This window comes from Glycine soja, chromosome 6 (assembly GCF_004193775.1).
Source record: "Glycine soja cultivar W05 chromosome 6, ASM419377v2, whole genome shotgun sequence".
NCBI classification, from domain to species: Eukaryota; Viridiplantae; Streptophyta; class Magnoliopsida; order Fabales; family Fabaceae; genus Glycine; species Glycine soja.
The window spans coordinates 15429340-15448996 of NC_041007.1; the positions used below are offsets into that span (position 1 = coordinate 15429340).

General features: G+C 39.8%; 1 protein-coding gene across 4 annotated transcripts in view; it reads right to left on the minus strand.

Moving 5' to 3' along the window:
* LOC114416438 (HEAT repeat-containing protein 6) overlaps positions 1-19657 on the minus strand; it is an 88386-nt gene that overhangs the window by 11717 nt on the left and 57012 nt on the right. For all 4 annotated transcript variants that reach the window (XM_028381301.1, XM_028381302.1, XM_028381304.1 and 1 more), the window contains 7 exons: positions 18500-18682; positions 9350-9601; positions 9128-9223; positions 8952-9046; positions 8800-8863; positions 8629-8713; positions 8434-8507 (listed from right to left, as the gene is read on the minus strand). In XM_028381301.1, the coding sequence (XP_028237102.1) occupies positions 8434-8507; positions 8629-8713; positions 8800-8863; positions 8952-9046; positions 9128-9223; positions 9350-9601; positions 18500-18682 (849 nt within the window). The remainder of the gene's footprint in view (positions 1-8433; positions 8508-8628; positions 8714-8799; positions 8864-8951; positions 9047-9127; positions 9224-9349; positions 9602-18499; positions 18683-19657) is intronic.

The window sequence follows — 19657 nt, forward strand, 5'->3', positions numbered from 1 at the left end:
ATTTGGAGGCTTACCATGAAGTTTCCATAATCTGTCTTGGGTGTCTTCGCTTCTTACAAAAGGTACACCATAGAGAATCCTTGTTCTCCCCTTTGTCGATCTCCATCTTGGGGGCTACATCTCCAGGTTGCCTGGTCTGCCATTGATCAATCTTCTTTCTCTTTTGTGCAATTAAGGCAGAACTTTCAGTGGATTGAAGCTCCATCGTCACCCCCCACGTGCTTCTTCTGTCCGGAAGGCAGCCATGGTTTCATTGAGTGAGGATAACTCCTTTACTAGCACCCAAATTCTTATAGGATCAAACTCACTATTTAGTCTTGTCAAGAACTTATAGATTCTGTCCTTCTCCTTGTAACGTTTGAGTAAATCAACATATTCTGTGCATTTTGCTTCAAATTGTTCATAATGGTCTAACACTAGCCAAAGATTTTGTAGAGTCTGGGCATACTCACTAATGGATCGGTCTCCTTGTTTGGTAGTTGCGATCTTCACCTTTATTTCATAAATTTGAGCAGCATCACCAACCTTGGAATAGTTTTGTTTACAGCTATCCCACACATCCTTAGCGGTCTTCATGAACATGCAAGCATCACTCACCTCTAGCACCATGGAATTCAACAGCCACAACATCACTACTGCATTTGCTTCATCCCATGAACCAAAGGTACTGTCTGTGGATTTTGGGGCATCTTTCCCAGTAAGATGATTCAATTTACCCTTCCCTTTTAGAAAGGTTTGGACAAAGTGAGACCATTTGCGGTAGTTTTTGTAGCTCAACAGTGCCGGTATTTTCGACTTGGGTGGGGTTATTGGCTGTTGCAAACATTCTCAGTTTTGTTGGGTGAGATGCAAAGGCGTGGAGGGTGTTTTAGGGCAGAAAATATTGGCAATATAGGCCGTCAAAGGGAGGGGGAAAAACGGCAATGCAGGCTGCACAGCAGAAGAAAAAAACGTGTGGCAGTGCAGGCCACAAGTTTACACAGGCTCCCGCAGATTTTGGAGCTCTGATACCATGTCAGGGGATAATTTTCTGATTCATATTGATAGAAGAGCATGTGCTTTTAAATAGAATACAAGATAATCTAAAAAAGGAAACTCCTAAACTATTGCTCATCATTGTACCGACTGTCAATTCCTGGTCATAAATACAAAATATTAAGCTAATCAAATCTCCTAATTATGGGATTTAAATCCTATCTATAAAAGGAAATAAAATATATAGTGGGATTCTGACAGTTTCTAACTGCAAGTTGTCTAAACATGGTGCTGATGTTTTTCATGATCCTTCTCTCTATAGGTCTGTAGTTGGTGCATTACAATATGCTACTCTCACTAGATTTGAAATCAGTTTTGCTGTCAATAAGGTTTTCCAATTTATGGCTGCTCCAATGGATTCTCACTGGAGAATAGTGAAAAGGATTCTAAGATATCTTAAAGGTACTCTATTTTATGGTTTGCTCCTGCAGCCTGCTTCTGTTAAAAATCCCTTGGCTGTTTGAGCATTCTGTGATGCTGATTGGGCGTCTAATGTGGATGACAGGCGATCCACCTCAGGAATTGCCATTTTTCTTGGTCCAAACTTAGTCTATTGGTGGTCTAGCACTGAAGTTGAATATCGCAGCATTGTTCAAATTTCCACTGAATTGACTTGGATTTATATTCTCCTGACAGAGTTACAAGTTTCTTTCACTACTCCAGTAATTTTTTGTGATAATCAGAGTGTTGTTTCTATTGCTCACAATCTAGTTTTTCACAGTTGAACAAAACACATGGAGATTGATGTGTTTTTTGTGAGAGAAGATTTTGGCCAAGCAGCTCTCAATTGTTCATATTCTAGCTCTGGATTAGTGGGCCGATATTCTAACTAAACCCCTGTCTACATCAAGATTTGAGGTTCTGAGAGGCAAACCTAATGAAGAGTGTGTCCAATGAAAACTCTCCCCCTTGAGTTTGCGGGAGGGTATCAGTATATGTCAATGTATAACTATGAAAACAATTTTGTATTTTGTCTGTAAGGGTTGTTAACTTTTGTTAACAGCACCCATTTCATGTTAATTTTTTTTTTATCAGCCAAAATACTAATATATTAATTAAGTACCAGAGGTACTAGAAAATACAATAGACAACTCAGGATTGGTCCCTATGCAGTATTTGAACCAATGCTGAGAAAATAAAGATAATGCAATTGTTTGCTTGAGTATGCTATCCTATACTATTAGAAAATCCTGCTCTGATATTGGATGACCATTGGTTGAAATGGATACCGAAATCCTTCTCCAAATGTGTGAGCCATGTCCATAACAAGAAGATTGCATCATCTAATATTCTGTTAGCATTGAACTTCCCATTGGAGAATATGATGTCATTTCTTTGCTTCCAAATGGTTCAAGTCAATGCAAGCCACCACCATTTCCATCTAGTTGACCTCTTTCCATCTGTCACTCCATGTATGTGGTAAAGAAAATGTTGCCTTGGGTGATATGGGAAAGCCCCCGTAAGACTCACCCACGACATTGATTCCCACCAAACTGGAGATATTTTATTACAATGGAAGAATAAGTGTGCTGCGCTTTCCTCCTCAGATCTGCAGAAAGGGCACCTTGAGTCGTCTACCTCAATTTGCCTCCTCCGCAAATTTGACCTCGTCAGGAGCCTATCTCTTATGAGTCTCCATGCAAATACTGAAATTTTTGGAGGAATCAGGTTCCCCTCAACCTCCTCCTCCCGTAGAGTGCAATAGGCAGATTTGGCCGTGTATTGGCCACTCGGATCTGCCTTCCACACCCACTGGTCACCATGTTGAGCTTGATTCCTGAGACACTCAACCTCCCTTAGGAAAGAGGTCGCCATATCTACTTCATTATCGAACATAGGTCTCCTCCATCTGAAATCCCATTCCCATCCATTATCTCTGAAGGCCCCCATTTGCTGTGAAGATATACTATACAACCTAGGGTACCTTGCTAGCAGCGATTCTTCCCCACCCATCCATGCATCCTCCCAAAATTTAAACCTGTCCCCACAGCCCACCTTCCACATTGTTGAGTTGCTGATTATCACACCATGTTGTGGATGTTGAACCACGAGCTTTAGGTCCCTCCACCATATAGATTTTGCATGTGCTCTACTCCCTTCACTTAGGCCTCTCCACCCACCATATTTCGAGTCCATCACCCTAGCCCACAACTCTCCCGGTCGCTGAAATAGGTTCCAATTCCACTTACCCAGTAAAGATAAGTTAAAGTAATTAATGTCTTTGACTCCCAAACCCCCGGCTTCCTTTGGCATGCATACCGTCTCCCACTTGACCCAAGCAATTTTCCTTTGCTGCTGATCACCGCCCCATAGAAAATTCCTTTGAATTCTTACTAACTTATCCACCACCTTCTGAGGAACCCTGTAAAAAAGAGAGAAAGTAAATAGGAATAGATGTTAGCACTGATTTTAGAAGAGTCACTCTTCTCCCGAACGACAAATTTCTCTGTTTCCACTTCACTAGTTTTCTCTCACACTTAGAGATGATAGGATTCCATGTCTGATATCTTCTCGGATTTGCTCCAATAGGAACACCAAGGTATATGAAAGGGAGTGTCAACGAGCTACAATTGAGGTAATCAGCTGCCTCGCTTTGCCATGACTCCATTACTCCGAAGGCACCAAATCCACTTTTAGCAAAATTGATTTTGAGCCCCGATGCTAGCTCAAACACCCTCAACATTGCTTTGATAGCTCTGACATTTGCCATTGATGCTTCTCCAAAGAAAATAGTATCATCCGCATATTGAAGGAGACTAATTTCCACCTTGTTCTTGCCACACAAAAATCCCTTAAACAGCCCCTTCTCTAACGCCTAAGTCATAATACCATTCAAAGCCTCCGCAACTATGTTAAACAGTAGAGGTGATAGTGGGTCTCCTTGCTTGAGCCCTCTCTGAGGCAAGAATTCTGTTGAAGGGCTACCGTTGACCAGCACCGAAACTGTTTCTGACTTTAGATATCCCTCCATCCACCTGATCCATTTGGTGCAAAAGCCCATACGCCTCATCATATAAATCAGGAAATTCCAGCAAACAGAGTCATACGCCTTCTCATAGTCCACTTTGAAGATCATGCAAGGTTTATGACATCTTTTAGCTTCATCAATCACCTCATTCGCAATCAACGCACTGTACAACATGTGCCTGCCTTCTATAAACGCTGACTGCCTTTCATGAATGATGAAAGGCATTACATTCTTTAGTCTGTTTGCCAGCACCTTTGCAACTATCTTATAGATGCACCCTATCAATGAGATAGGTCTATACTCATTCAGCAATTGCGGATCCAAGACCTTGGGAATTAATTTATGAATGATGCATTTAAACCTCTCGGAAAAGTTCCATTTACATGAAATTCATCTAGGAACCGCAGAACATCGGGCTTAAAAATAGGCCAAAATTGTTTGATGAATTTGAAAGACAAACCATCTGGCCCCGGGCTCTTGTCACTCCCACAATCCCACACTGCTTCCTTCAACTCAGCCTCCTGAAATCGCCTCACCAAAATCTCATTTTGCAGGCTATCAATTGTTTGAAATTGTATCCCATCTAGTGTAGGTTTGTTATGCTCTGTTTCTTTGAAACGCTGTTCGAAGAACGACCTGACTGCCTCTTTGACTATTGCCGGCTCTTCCACCCAAGACCCTTCAATCAGCAATCCTTGCAAGCAGTTGTGTCTTCTACGAGCATTGATCAGCATGTGGAAATACCTAGAATTACAATCTCCTTCATTGATCCACCTGGATCTTGCCTTTTGCCTTAGCAACGACTCATGGGATTGAGCCTCTCTCCATAAATCCTCCTGAAGCTGTTTCCTGATTAATGTCTCTTGTTGAGATAGTTGTCTATCAGAAGTGATCTCCTCCAGCTTGTTCAACTCTTGCTCAATCTTCTGATATTTCTTGAGTGTATCCCCAAAATGTTCTCTATTCCACTCCCTCAACCTGGTCTTGAGTGCTTTTATTTTCGTTTTTAAGACGTACCCTCCCCACCCACTTAGCTGGTTAGATGTCCAACTTTTCACCACAGCTTTCATGAAGGAAGCATCTGATAGCCAACACTCCATTATTTTGAAAGGCTTAGGTCCCCAATCAGATCTTCTCTATTTGAGCAGAATCGGGCAATGGTCGGAGAAGTTTCTCTCTAGTGTATGTTGAGTTGTATCAGGCCACCTTGTAAGCCAATCCACAGATATCAGGAACCTATCTAGCTTACTTCTAGATAAACCATTTGGTCTAACCCAAGTGAACTTGCTGCCCACCCAAGCTGGTTCCACTACCTCCAACTCTTCAATCCAAGCATTGAATTCCCTAGACCCTCCATCCTCCAAAACCCTGTGACAGACTCCAGCTCTCTCTGAGGAATTTCTGATGCTATTAAAATCCCCAAGGATGCACCATAAACCGCTCTGGTTGTGATTTTTCAGCTGCAGAATAGTTTCCCATAACACATGTTTGCGTTGAATATCACAAGGGGAATAAATATTGACAATATTCAATGATAGGTCCTCCTTGATCCACTTTCCTGATAACATTATATATCCAGACCCGCTGTTCTTCCTTTCCAATCTGAAAGATTTTTCACTCCACAAACATAAAATACCACCAGCAGTGTTAGTTGCTGGCTGAGCTTCCCATTGAACTTCAGAATCCCCCCATAAAGCTTGACATAAGGATCTATCTACCATCTCCTTTTTTGATTCCTGAATGAATAACATGTCAACATGATGTTTATTGACCATTCTCCTAATTGCTGGCCATTTAACCCCCTTCCCTAGACCTCTTGCGTTATATGTGATAATATTCATTGACTCTTCCTCATCCCTCCCAATTTCTCTGACTCTTTAATATCCCTTTCTTCCATTTCAACCATTTGCTGCACCTGCTTTATATTGTCATTCCATCTTGTTACTCCTAGTTCCTTCGCCAGCGCCATATTATTTTTGCCTCCTTAGAGTTATTATTATTATCTTGCATTTCATCCTGCTTCATAACTTGGCCCACGTCATCATGACACGAGTCCAAATTCTGAATATTTTCTTGGTTATGGTCTTCGCTATTTAATTCCTGTTGAATTGATGCATTTTCATATTCCAAACTGTCACTGGTGATTCTCTGCACTCCACTTTCCATGGGCTGCTTTTTACGCCACTTTTTCCTAGCATACACACTGAGTGGGTGTTTTTGGTTTGAGTGGGCCTCTATTTTATTACTTCCGTGGTGGGTTTTTAAAACACTGGGGGTGTAGGGAAGTAAAATCAGCCCATCTAACTCCACCTGCTCCTTGTCACGTGCGTGAGTTTGGTGAGAGTCAGCATCTTCAAAGTCTGACCCACTCCCATCTGCCCTGATACTTCCCTTTTCATGCTTCTCTTCTCTCTTCCTGTCAGGGGTACAAAACCCGTTGACTCCTTCTTTCCTTTTCTCGTACCTATCTGCATCCTCAACTCCTGCTTTGATCTCTTCTCCCGCTTCATTCTGTCTTTTGTTTGCGTATGGGCCTGCGTCGCAATCATTGCAACGGCTCCTGACCTTTATCCCCTGGTCCAAAGGATTAACCAGGGGGTCGCACTGTGTGTCGCGACCGCCAGGTAATGCCTGATTGCATTTCGGTTCCCCCGCTCCCAGCATGTCGCCCTCTTCCGCCGGCTTTTGCTCCTCCACCGTGACTCTCCATTCCTCCGTCACCACCTGTTGTCGGCTTGCTCCATCTATCACCAGATGCGTAAACTCCGACAGCGATCCCAGTGCACTTTCCTCCGAGCAGATGTCATCCGATGAGCCGTACATCGTGGTCGGCCTGCATCGGCACCTATGAGGATAGCTTCCGCTTTCTTCTATGACGTAAACTGGGAATACCTCCCCTTCGATGTGTACTCTTACCGTATGTTGTATCATCGGCTTCCACGGTGTTTTAACCAGGATCCTTACCCTATCCATTTTACGAGACTCCTCCAGTTCGTCGTCAACTTCCACAACGTCACCTATGCCGGCCAGGATTTTCTTCAGATTTTCCGAATCCCATGCCATTAGTGGCACTCCCCAACATTGCAGCCATGTTAGTCTAGAGCCCGCACGCATCTCCCTGTTCCACCTCTCCACCGAGTAGAACAATGACGTGTCATTCTCCATCATTTGTCGTGCCTTGCCTTCTGTGAGGCCAAGAAGAAGTACCATGTCATCGCCGATGTATTTCGGCACTATATTCACTCCCCAGTCCCAGAGCATGTCCTCCTGTACTCTGTCCAGCGTTGCTATGTTTTTGAGTCTTCCCACCCAGTCATCTTGAAGCCATTTCGGCCTTGGCCTAGGAATGTCGAGAGTCACTTCTGATGTTGAGGTGTTGCCCACAGCTGCTGACGGCGTCACAATGGTTGTTCTTGGATGCCGCCGCGCCACCACCTCTGCAAACGATCCGCGTCTCAGACCCGAGATCGATGTGTGCGTGGCTGCCTCATAAGTGTCTCTGTGTCCCTGATCATCACGGCTAGTGTATTGTCGACCCCCTGTTGCTGATTGTTGTGCTCCTCCCTTGCTTCTTTCATATTTTGGATTGTTAACATACAGCTTTAGCCCTCCCAGGACTATATTGTCCAGTCTCCTTTCTAATTGTTGCACATTATCCACTCCAATGAATCTTACAAAACCATATCTTCTCCCATTTCTGTTCCTTTTCTTTGAAATAAAAATCTCCCTAACATTGCCCGCTTTCTTGAAATGCTGCCAAAGCTCCTCCTCCGTTGTGTCTTCAGAGAAACGAGTGAAATAAAATGAGGAGATATTCCGGTGATCTCTCCAATTAGCTCGCATGTAGCGTTGTTGGTCTCCTATCCTTTGTCCGACGATATTCAGACATGGGTCCTTCCTATCTCGCACCCTCTCCCTCTCTCTCCGCTCTCTTCTTGGTACCACTCTCTCTCACTCTTGCTCTCTCTCTCTCTTCTCCCATTTCATGTTAGTTAGTAATTCGGAGAGTACAAAGGCTTTTTTCTAACTGCACCTCAATAGGATCAGTTAGTTAGCTTTCTGTTAGAGTTAGTTATCGTTAGTTTTATTGTATAGAGGTTTATAAATACCTGGATTGTAATTACCTCTAACTTTTCAGATCAATAGAATCAGTTTTGTTCTCCTCCTTTTTCTTCTCTGTTTTTCTCTCAGTTTATTGAAAATATGGTAATTAGGCAATCCTTAATTATGGTAATTAGGTGGAAATTGTAGGATTTACATAATTATAGTAATTAGGCAATTATTTTCTCTGTAATTATTATCCATGTTATCAATAATACACTACACTGTGTACAATGACATTTAGTTGTTCCTTTCTTCTCAACAATGAAATTTTAATCAATACAGAATATACAAATTGAAAGAAATACATAAACAAAAATAAAAACTACCTTGTCTCCATCCTTAGTAAGATGCAAAGCACATTCACTCAATGATACAATCACCTGGGTATTGGAGTTTGAACCTATATAAAAGAAAATTAAAAAAGGAAGCAAATAAAGAGATTACAGAAGAGAAGAACTTTGAAAATTTGTCTTGTCACCAAATAGTTGACCATTCAATTATGGAAATCAAATTGAGCTCACCCATTTGCCCATAGGGGAGTATTCTATCAGAGTGACAAATAGCATCACATATATTTGCCAATGCCCATGAAGCCGTTATCCTAACCTGATATAATGAAAACAATGAATTACTACTCAAGTACAGAAAAGTGTATAGGAATGTATGGAGTCAGAAACTAACGCCCAACTTACTGAGATTAGGGCATCGCGAGTGTTAATCTCAACAGCATGGATAAACTTGTCAAGTACCTCTGCACTATAGAGATTATAGAACCTTTTAGTTTTACTATCGAACACATTTAAAAAAGAAATCATAATAATGATAGTACAAGTTTTAGTATAACCTCTGACACACTTGTGGAAAACATGAAATGATACCAATGGCTCGACAAGCAGCAGATCTCACCGATGGCACATTATCATGTACAGCAGCATGCACCTACAAAATTTTAGCAAGTTAGTCAAATCAGTACAATACTAGAATCAGACAACATTGAGCATGAATGGTATCGATACTTACTAAAGAAGACAATATGAAGTCCTGTTTCTCTTTAGAAAAACAAATGAATACAGAAGAAGTCATACCCGCAAAACAAGTAACTGATGCAGCTCTCACCTTCCAAGGAAAAACAGAAAGAGGGCCACATTCATTAAAGATGCATAACTCATTCATTCCATGATATTATTATTCTCTTCAATAAAATAGAAAAAGAATGAATTTAAAAAAAATGAAAATTCTCACCATTGCTGAAGAGTGACACAAAATAAGAGGCATATGCTTCTCAATTGCCTCACACCACTGCTGACTTCCTGATCCACAAGATTCAAAGTTGACTATAACATCATCTTTGCACTCTAGCTCATATGATGGAGCAGATGACACTTTCTTCATCCTAATGCAATCAGATGCAAAAGGAATATCCATCAATTTATCATCTGAAAGATCTTCTGTTCCTTGAAATCCAGAGACTGCCCGAAGACCCTCATCCAGAACCTTAAAAATTTTGCATAAATTTTATCACTACCCAAAATAGTTGGAAGAAATCATGACTCAGAAATAACATTGCCTACACTCATTAATATTGAGTAAAAATAATATTTACAATAAAAGGGAAAAAATTAGATACAGTTTAGGTGTTGTTGGTGTTCTTCTCCAATCAAAATTGGATTTTATCTCAATAAATTGCGTAATAAAGATTTGCATTAAAGGTGGGCATGGGTTATCAAGCTGAGGCTTCAATCCTGATTGGAGAAGAGAGCCAAAAGCACACAAGGAACTGTATCTAAGTTTTTTCGAATAGTAAAAAAGGGCAAAACACAGAAATTTAATACTTTTCTATGCAAATGAAAAGAATATAGAAGTACCAGTATATGACACATGAGACATCAAGCCACAAGTAAAATGTAATTGTATTTATAATAATGGTATTGAATACGTGAATATCAGACTAGGAATGATCTGAATGCTTGAGGAGAATGACTCCTCAGCTCTTTATTTATAATCAGAATCGATTACATAAAACTAGTAACTAGGAAACTGAAACAATAACATAAATAAGGAAACACATGATATCAAAATCATATCTCAACAGGTATCAATAAAATGTTTTAAACTCGAAATAAACTAAAAAAAACTATATATACAAGTACATTGAAAGCTAGTTCATACTCAGAACAATAAATAAAAAACATCAAATTTGAGAGAATTAGAATTTAGGTGAACAAGACTGTATGAGTATATTACTCTACTATTGAAATGTGCCAACTATCAACTGACAGTTGTCACTAGTTAGTTAGGATTAGTTACATGTATCCTTGTATTAATAAGGCTGTAACTGAACAATGTAACTAATTCATTCAATCAAACACAAAATTTTCCTCTAACTTTTCTCTCTAAAATTATCGCGGTATCAAGAGCTTGTGATCCCTATATGAACAATTCTGGGGGTCACCTTAGCTATCAACAACAATGGGTGTTTTCACTCCATAGATTGGGGTGGTGAATATAGACCTTTTTCTACTTTATTAGCTTCCTATGGCATTTTGCATAGGTTAATCTGCCCACACACTCATCATCAAAATGGTGTAGTTGAAAGGAAGCATAGGCATATAGTTGATCTAGGACTCACATTACTTCATCATGCAACTCTACCTCTACAGTTTTGGGATTATGCTTTTGTCATTGTAGTCTATTTGATTAATAGGTTACCTGCTGCATCACTCAACTTTGCTATTCCATTTGTCACTTTTTTTAACAAAGAGCCTGATTTTCACTTAAAACATTTGGCTGTGCATGCTTTCCTGTGTTGAAACCCTATCATGCTCACAAATTAGATTTCAGGTCTCAAGAGTGTGTTTTCTTGGGGTACTCCTCTTCACATAAAGGCTACAAATGTCCGTCTTCAACTGATAGAATTTATATTTCTAAGGATGTTTTGTTTAATGAGTTGAGGTTTCCATATTTAGATTTGTTTTCCTCTTCCTCCAGTTCAACACAGAATATCACTTCCTATTTCAGTCTCAATCCTGACCTATCCCCTCCTGTTTCAGCCTCTACACCTTCACTTTCCCAAATACCTTCCTCTAATTCCCTTTCAGCTCCATCTGTTCCTTCTGGTTTCTCTGCTACTGCCTTAAATCAAACCTCATCTGAATCCACATCCCCTCATCCTCAATCATCCAATATAGTGTCATCTAGTGAATCTATACCAACTGCACCTTCTCCCACTCATCCTCAATCATCAAATACTATGTCTCATAGTGAATCTGTGTCTGCATCAACTCTAGTTCCCATTAACACTCATCCTATGCAAACTAGGCCTAAATCTGGAATACACAATCCTAGGCTGCATCCTTCATTGTTTCTTACTCATTCTGAACCTAAACGGGTAAAGCAGGTCCTGGAAAGTTCAGAATGGTTTGCAGCTATGCAGGAGTATAATGCTCTAATGAGGAACAGAACTTTCCATTACCAGCTGGTAGACAAGCTATTGGATGCAAGTGGGTCTTTAGAATAAAGAAAATACTGATGGTTCAATCAATAAGTACAAAGCTAGACTAGTTGCTAAGGGATTTCATCAAAGGTAAGGTGCTGAATTAAAGGAATAGAACTGCCAATAATTATAATGTCATCAACATACACAAGGAGATATAAAATGTAGAATTTGGTCTTGTAAATGAATAAAGAGGGATCACATTTACTTGCCACAAACCCAAACTGAAGTAAGGTAGTCTGAAGCCTTTCAAACCATTGTCTGAATAAAATCAGAATTAGGCTGAGGATTATTTGAGGTAGGTTGTGGGATATTTGAGGGTTGTATAATAGGAATAGGAGGAAAGTAATGCTGAGTTAAGGAAGAGTTAGACTGACTAGAAAGAGAGGAGGACTCAAAAAGGTCAGCAGAAGGAAACTTTGAATCATTGAATATCACATCCTTAGAGATATAAACTCTTCTTGAGGGAGACAGACATTTATACCCTTTATGAGATGTAGAATACCCCAAGAAGATACATTCATGAGACCTAAAGTCTAATTTATGGTTGTTATAAGGTCTGAGTAAGGGAAAGCAAGAACACCCAAAGGTTTTGAGAAAACTGTAATCAGGAAGCTTTTGAAACAGCACATGATAAGGTATTTCAAACTTAAGGGATGTTGTAGGTAATCTATTTATCAAGTAGACAGTTGTGCAAAAAGCAGAATCCCAAAACTTGAGAGGTAAAGTAGCATGATGAAGTAAGGTAAGACCTAACTCAACTATATGTCTGTGTTTTCTTTCCAGACCTGAAATTGGAAATTAGTGAAGTGACCGGCACCACGACCAAGGCCACTGCCACTACCGGCACGACCACTGGCACCACCATCACCACTACAGTTAAAACTGCCACTATAGCTACCTCCACGGGCTTCCAATAGAAACAAGAGAATCAGAAATTGCTAGAATTTGCGACAGAAATTCAAGCATTGATTTGCCTGCAAGTGTCGTAGCACGAAGCTGAGTGCGAAGTTGACAAGCTGTGGCTATTGTTTTTCTTGTGGAAATAATCGTGAATGCATTCCCAAACCTCATAGGAATCGGTGCATCCTAGAACTCGCGATAAAATCGACATAGAGAGAGTCGATTGAAGCCATGTGAGGAGCACCTGATCCTGTTGCTACCAACTTTCATATGCTGGATTCTCAATGCATCTTCAGAGAGAAAGTGGAGCGTAATCTAGGGATTCGCGGCGAATCGCTGAAGTCGATGGGACTTGATAACTGGTTCAACTTGTTGTCGCCAGAGCAGAAAAATTGAATCATCAAGCTTGTGAGAAATTGAATTCGGAAACGAAGAAGCAGAAAGCAACGCATTCTCTTGAGACGCCATTGATGATCGTCACCAAGCTCTAGATACCATAAAAGAGTTCTTAACAGAAGTGAAGAAGAAGAAGATGAGATAAAGAGAAAAAAAGAGAAAGAACTTACAGAATCAGAAAATGTTATTATGATTGGGCAACTGATCTCTGTTACAAAGAGAAGTATATATAGAGTTCTAGAACAGTTAGTTTTTACTAACTAACCTTCTAACAAAGTCTTAACTAACATTGACACTTAACTAATGTAGTAACTGTCATAACTAACTAAGAACTAACATGGTAACAGTCATAGTTAAGTGAGTGTGCAGCTGAATACTGCACCTCCCTTTCTACTACTCTAATACTACACGAACTCTAGAATTGAACAAAGAATTTTGCAGAGAAGTCATGGTTTGGATAGATTAAAAGCTCATGATACCATAATAGAATACAGAGAATTGGATAAAGTGAAAAGTTCAGCAGAATTAAACTGAAATGTTTGTCAATCATTTCAGTAGTACAATGTACAAAGAGGGTAACTGTAGATGATTGCGGAAATTAGACAGAATCATGCAATCCTGATTGTACAGCTATAATTAGGATTTGCTATTATTTCTTTCCTTTCTTAGTTACAACAATTATAGGGATTTTGGTTCCTGATTTTTAGCTCTAAATTAGGGTACAGAATCAGTCTTGTAACCCTATTTATACACACCATTATACCTTTTTCAAAATATAAAAAAATACAGTTCATTTTTCTATATGGTATCAGAGCTTGATCTGATACTTCCCTGAACCTAGCGCCAGCCCTACCAAGGAAAGGGAGAAAACAGAAAACACAACCAAAGGGGAGATTGGCATGCTGCTAACCAGCTCACCTGAAGGGATTACTCTCCCTATCACAGGCCACAAACTGAATGGCCCAAACTTCATCCAATGGGAGAGGTCAGTTTGCATCTTCCTCCAAGGAAAAGGAAAGGAAAGGTATATCTTGGGCGACCCCAAACAACCAGAAAAGGGGGATCCCAACCTTCAAAAATGGCAACTGGAAAATAGTTTGGTGATGTCGTGGCTTCTCAATACCATGACAAATGAAATTGGGGAGAACTTCATGTATTATGACACCGCAAAGGAGATATGGGATGCGGTGAAGGAGACATACTCAAATATTGACAACACTTCTGCCATATTTTAGATCAAGAGCCTACTCCATGACCTGAAACAGGGAGAAAAATCAATCACTGAATTTTTCAACACCTTGAGTAGATACTAGCAGCAATTGGATACCTACGAAGAAATAGAATGGAAGTGCCCAGATGACAAGAAGAAATACAGAGAGTAATCCCTGCAGTAATGTTGTGGCACTATAGATTAGGCTACCCAAATTTTATGTATTTGAAAAAAATGTTCCCATCATTATTCAATAAAAGACTAAGAAATTTTCATTGTGAAACTTGTCAATTATCCAAGCGTACCAGGAGCACTTACCCCCCACAACCTTACAAACCTTCCCAACCATTCTCGCTAATCCATAGTGATGTATGGGGACCACCAAGAGCCAGCAATATTACCGGCTCTAGATGGTTTGTGACGTTCATTGATGACCACACAAGAGTCACACGAGTGTTTCTTAAGGAAAAGTCAGAAGTAGCACGAATATTTGAAATTTTTCATGCAATGGTGCAAACACAATTCCAAACCAACATTAAGGTGCTGAGAACAAATAACGGTCGTGAATATTATAATTCCATGCTGAATTCCTACCTACAGAAAAATGGAATTGTGCATCAGAGTTCATGTGTAGACACTCCACAACAGAATGGTTTGGCAGAGAGAAAAAATAGACACCTACTGGAAGTGACAAGATCACTGATGTTGGCCACAAATGTACCAAAACAATTTTGGGAAGAAGCTGTATTGTCCGCAACCTATCTCATAAACAAAATGCCTTCTAGTGTCCTTAATTTCAACACCCCTCATGCAGTCCTTCAGACCACCTACCCAACCAACAAAATCCTCACCTCAATTCCCTTGAAAGTGTTTGGCTGTTTAGCTTTTGTTCACAACCTAGACCCGCACCATAGTAAACTTGATCCCAAGTCCATCAAAAGCATATTCCTAAGATACTCACCTCACCAAAAGGGGTATAATTGCTACTCTCCCACAACCAGAAAATTCTATCATACAATGGATGTGACATTTTTCGAGCATCAGTCTTGCTATCCCAAAGTAGGCATTCAGGGGGAGAAGATGCCAGTTTTGACTGACATGACAGAATTCCAACTTTTAGACTCAAAAGGATGAGATGGCTGCACCTTTCGAGATTCCAGAAAGTACTCCTGCAGAACCGGAGATTGAAAAAACTGATAAGCAGTACCAACAGAAACTGTTTCTGCGGTACCAGAAGAAGCTCAACCAAGGAGCCAAGACCAAAACTGGAGGGTTTACGTTAGAAAAAGGGGAAACCATAAGGCAGTAGAGCCAATCACAGTTCCAATGCAGAGCCATGAATCTGACCAGGCTCCTAAAAATGAAATTCCCAAAGGTAACTCTTTTCCCATCTCTGAATCCATTCATACTAATACAAGTAACTTGGATATGCCTATTGCCTTGAGAAAAGGGGTGAGAACCTGCACTCAACACCCCACTGAAAAATATGTCCTATGGAAAATCATCACAGGGATACAAGGCTTTTGTAGCATTGCTTGATAGCACTCACGTCCCAAGAAACATTCAGGAAGCTTTCCAACATCCTGAATGGAATGCAGCAGTGAATGAAGAGCTTCAAGCATTGGCAAAGAATAACACCTGGGAGATCACTACTCTACCTAAAGGAAAGAGACTAGTTGGATGCAAGTGGATTTTTACTATCAAGTACAATGCTGGTGGTAGTATAAACCGGTACAAAGCCAGGTTAGTGGCAAAAGGATTCACCCAATCATATGGGGTGGACTATGAAGAAATCTTTGCACCAATAGCTAAACTCAACTGAGTTCAAGTTATTTTTCCCTTGGCAGCAAACCTGGATTGGCCCTTGCACCAGCTGGATATCAAAAATGCCTTCCTAAACGGTGAGTTGGAAGAGGAAGTGTACATGCAGATTCCTCCAGGTTGTGAAGCAGCCAGCACCTCAAATAAGGTATGCAAACTCTGGAAGTCATTGTATGGTCTTAAGCAATCTCCGAGAGCTTGGTTTGAGAGGCTGACCCGAGTTGTCAAGAAAGAGGGCTTCACCCAATGTCAGTCAGATCACACAATGTTTGTTAAACACTCATTGGAAGGGAAGGTAACACTATTTATCATCTATGTGGATGACACTGTAATCACGGGAGATGACCATAACCAAATCAATCACTTGAAGAGTTTTCTGGCTAGAGAATTTGAGGTAAAAAATTTGGGGCAGCTAAAGTGCTTTCTTGGGATGGAAGTGGCTCGAACAAAGCATGGGATCTATATGTCTCAAAGGAAGTACACCCTAGATCTACTTCAAGAAACAGGGATGCTTGGGTGCAAGGCTGCCAACTCCCCTATAGAACCAACCAACCAGAATAGCTCCGAAGATGATAGTCCTCAGCTGATAAAACCAGGTACCAAAGTCTGGTTGAAAAATTAATCTACTTGACACATACCAGGCCAGACATTGGTTTTGCAGTAAGTATGACAAGTCGCCATATGTCAAATCCCACAGATGTTCATGAGAAAGCTATGAGGAGAATCCTACAATACCTCAAAGGTATCCCAGGCAGAGGTCTCTACTTCAAGAGACAAGGACATTGAAGTATATACAGACTCGGATTGGGCAGGTTGTGCATCTGACAGGAAATCAACTACTGGTTATTGCACCTTTGTGTGGGGGAACCTAGTAACTTGGAGGAGCAAGAAGCAATCCATGGTAGCCAGGAGTAGTGCAGAAGCCGAACTAAGAGCCATGGCACATGGCATTTGCGAAGGAATTTGGCTGAAGAGGATGTTGGAAGAAATCAGGATTCCCACCAACTCTACAATGAAGATACTCTATGACAATAGAGCTACCATAAGCATGGCCAAAAATCTAGTTCACAATGATTGAACAAAACATGTAGAGATTGACAGACACTTCATTAAGGAAAAAATTGACCAAGACATTATAGTTGTTACCCATGTTCCATCATGTAACCAAACAGCAGACATCCTGACTAAAGCTCTTCCAAGACGCTCATATGAGGACATCAGAACCAATCTGGGAATGATAGATATCTATCACCCAGATTGAGGGGGAGTGTAGATGATTGCGGAAATTAGACAGAATCATGTGATTCTGATTGTACAGCTATAATTAGGATTTACTATTATTTCTTTCCTTTCTTAGTTACAACAATTATAGGGATTTTGGTTCCTGATTTTTAGCTCTAAATTAGGGTACAGAATCAGTCTTGTAACCCTATTTATACACACCATTGTACCTTTTTCAAAATATAGAAAAATACAGTTCATTTTTCTATAGTAACCTTATACAGCTGAAGTGTATGACTCATTGGCAAGTCAGCATCTAACCACCTAATTGACAATCTAACTAACTCTGTATTAGAAACTAAACAGTATCATAAAGAAGATACGAGAGAGAGTTTGAGAGAAAGAGAAACTTGAGAATCAAGTAAAGAGAAATATATTTGGCCACTGAATATTGTGTTACAAAGATGTATTTATAGAACAGTTACTGCAACTTGTTTGTAACTCTTCTGTTTGTAACTAAATTGTAACTGACTTCTTACTTACAACTTCCCAACAATCTCCCTTTATCTAAGAGTCAAGTTGAATACTGCAACTCTTTTGTACATACTCTAATACTCTGTAACAGAATAAATCTACAGGAAAATGCAACTAAAGTAATTGTAAATGCACATATTAAACATAAAGTAACTTTCTCTAATATTTCATCACAGTATTTTAAATCCCCTTAAATATTGAATCCCCTCTCAAAATCCTGCATCCAAAGACAATCAATGTAAGGTGATTTGCCAACTATTTCCGCCTCAACTTTCATACCTGCCATGGAAATAGAAGCCTCGAAGTCAACATTGCCACACCATGGCCATTAGATAACATTTTTGTCAAAAATCTGCTACAGCATACTACCATGGCCTTCATTTAATGATAATGAGGAAGTAGGTTGGGCATTTTTGTTTTCTCAGTAATGAGCGAGACCAAAAAGGTTATCCATTGGTTTACTAGGTAGCATTTTTGTCTGATGCTTTATCCCCTGTTTTGTACTGATCCATAACCACTTTTAATATCGAACAACATTAATTTTTAATGTTGTCTAGTCCTTCATTTTTGGGTAAATCAAACAGACCCATAGAATAACAGAACATTAATATAACAAAGTATGGCAAGAACATTAAAATCTATATGGTACACAGGAATGCCAAAACACCAATTAACTTCCATGTATACAACACATGCATTTTCTACACTCTAATTGACTACTGATTGTACACCGGTGAATCTAACAAACAGAAAGGGGAATGAGAGGCTAATTCAGGGAAGATTTAGCATGTATGAAGAAGGGCAAAGTTGCTACCTTAATAGCAGTGATCAGAACTTTTTCATTATTAAATGAAGAAGGACTACCAACATGATCACTTGACTGCCTGGAAGGAGCTTCAAGGCACACAGTACTAAGGAAGCCATGCACAATAGCAGAAACTTTTTCCCAACAAGCAGACACTATGTTAGGATAATTGTGGGATACAGCTTTCAGTGCCTGTAGAAGGTTAATTGAATAAATCAATAAACTAGCATTGATGCATACATCAACTTATTATTTAAACATAAATAGAAAAAAAAATGTCAATCAATAAGACAATAACTATTAGTTTGAAGTTTGAACTCAGCTAGTAATGTAACTTGGAGGAATTAAAAACATAATTTAAGGCTTGGTCAAGTGCTAAACTTGTGCTGCGAGCTATGGCACAAGATATTTGTGAATTATTTTGGCTGAAAACTATTTTAGAAAACTTAAGATTAAATGGTATGACTTATGAAACGTTACTGTGATAAGAGTATTTTATGAACGTCCTGTTGGGTTTTTTCAGCCAGCACACATGATTAACTTTATTTCATAATTAGTTAAGAGTAGATAAACATGATTGTATATAATTATCGATGCATATAACAATAACAAATTTTAAGGTACAAGTAACAACTGTCAAACATTTCAATAACCTCATGACAGTATTAACCACTTGTAAGGCAAAGTTGACCACCATTAGATATTCCAATAATCACATGACACTATTAATCACATATTGACAACAACATATCTTAGAATGTGAGTTTAGGCCTAACTCTATCCCACAAAACCAGCTTGTTAGTTAAGGGTTGTCCCCCACTTATATACATTACTTTGGCCATATCTCTAGTTGATGAAGGAATAAACTACCACCCTTGAGGCTGGCAATTAAGGCAGCTCCAAATTTTAATGGTGTCAATGATAGAGAGATGAGAGAGAGTGAGCGAGAGAGTGAGAGAGACCGTGAGGGTGAGAGAGAGTGTGAGATTGGGTGGGAGAGAGTAAGACACAGGACTCAACACAAAGAGCAACAGAGAGTGAGGGCGAGAGAGGATTCCCGTCGGATCTATGCCGAGAAAAGGTACGAACAAGGACAGAGCTACAGGCGAGACAATTGGAGGAGTAAAGGAAACATAACATCGTTTTACTTTACGAGATTCCCTGATG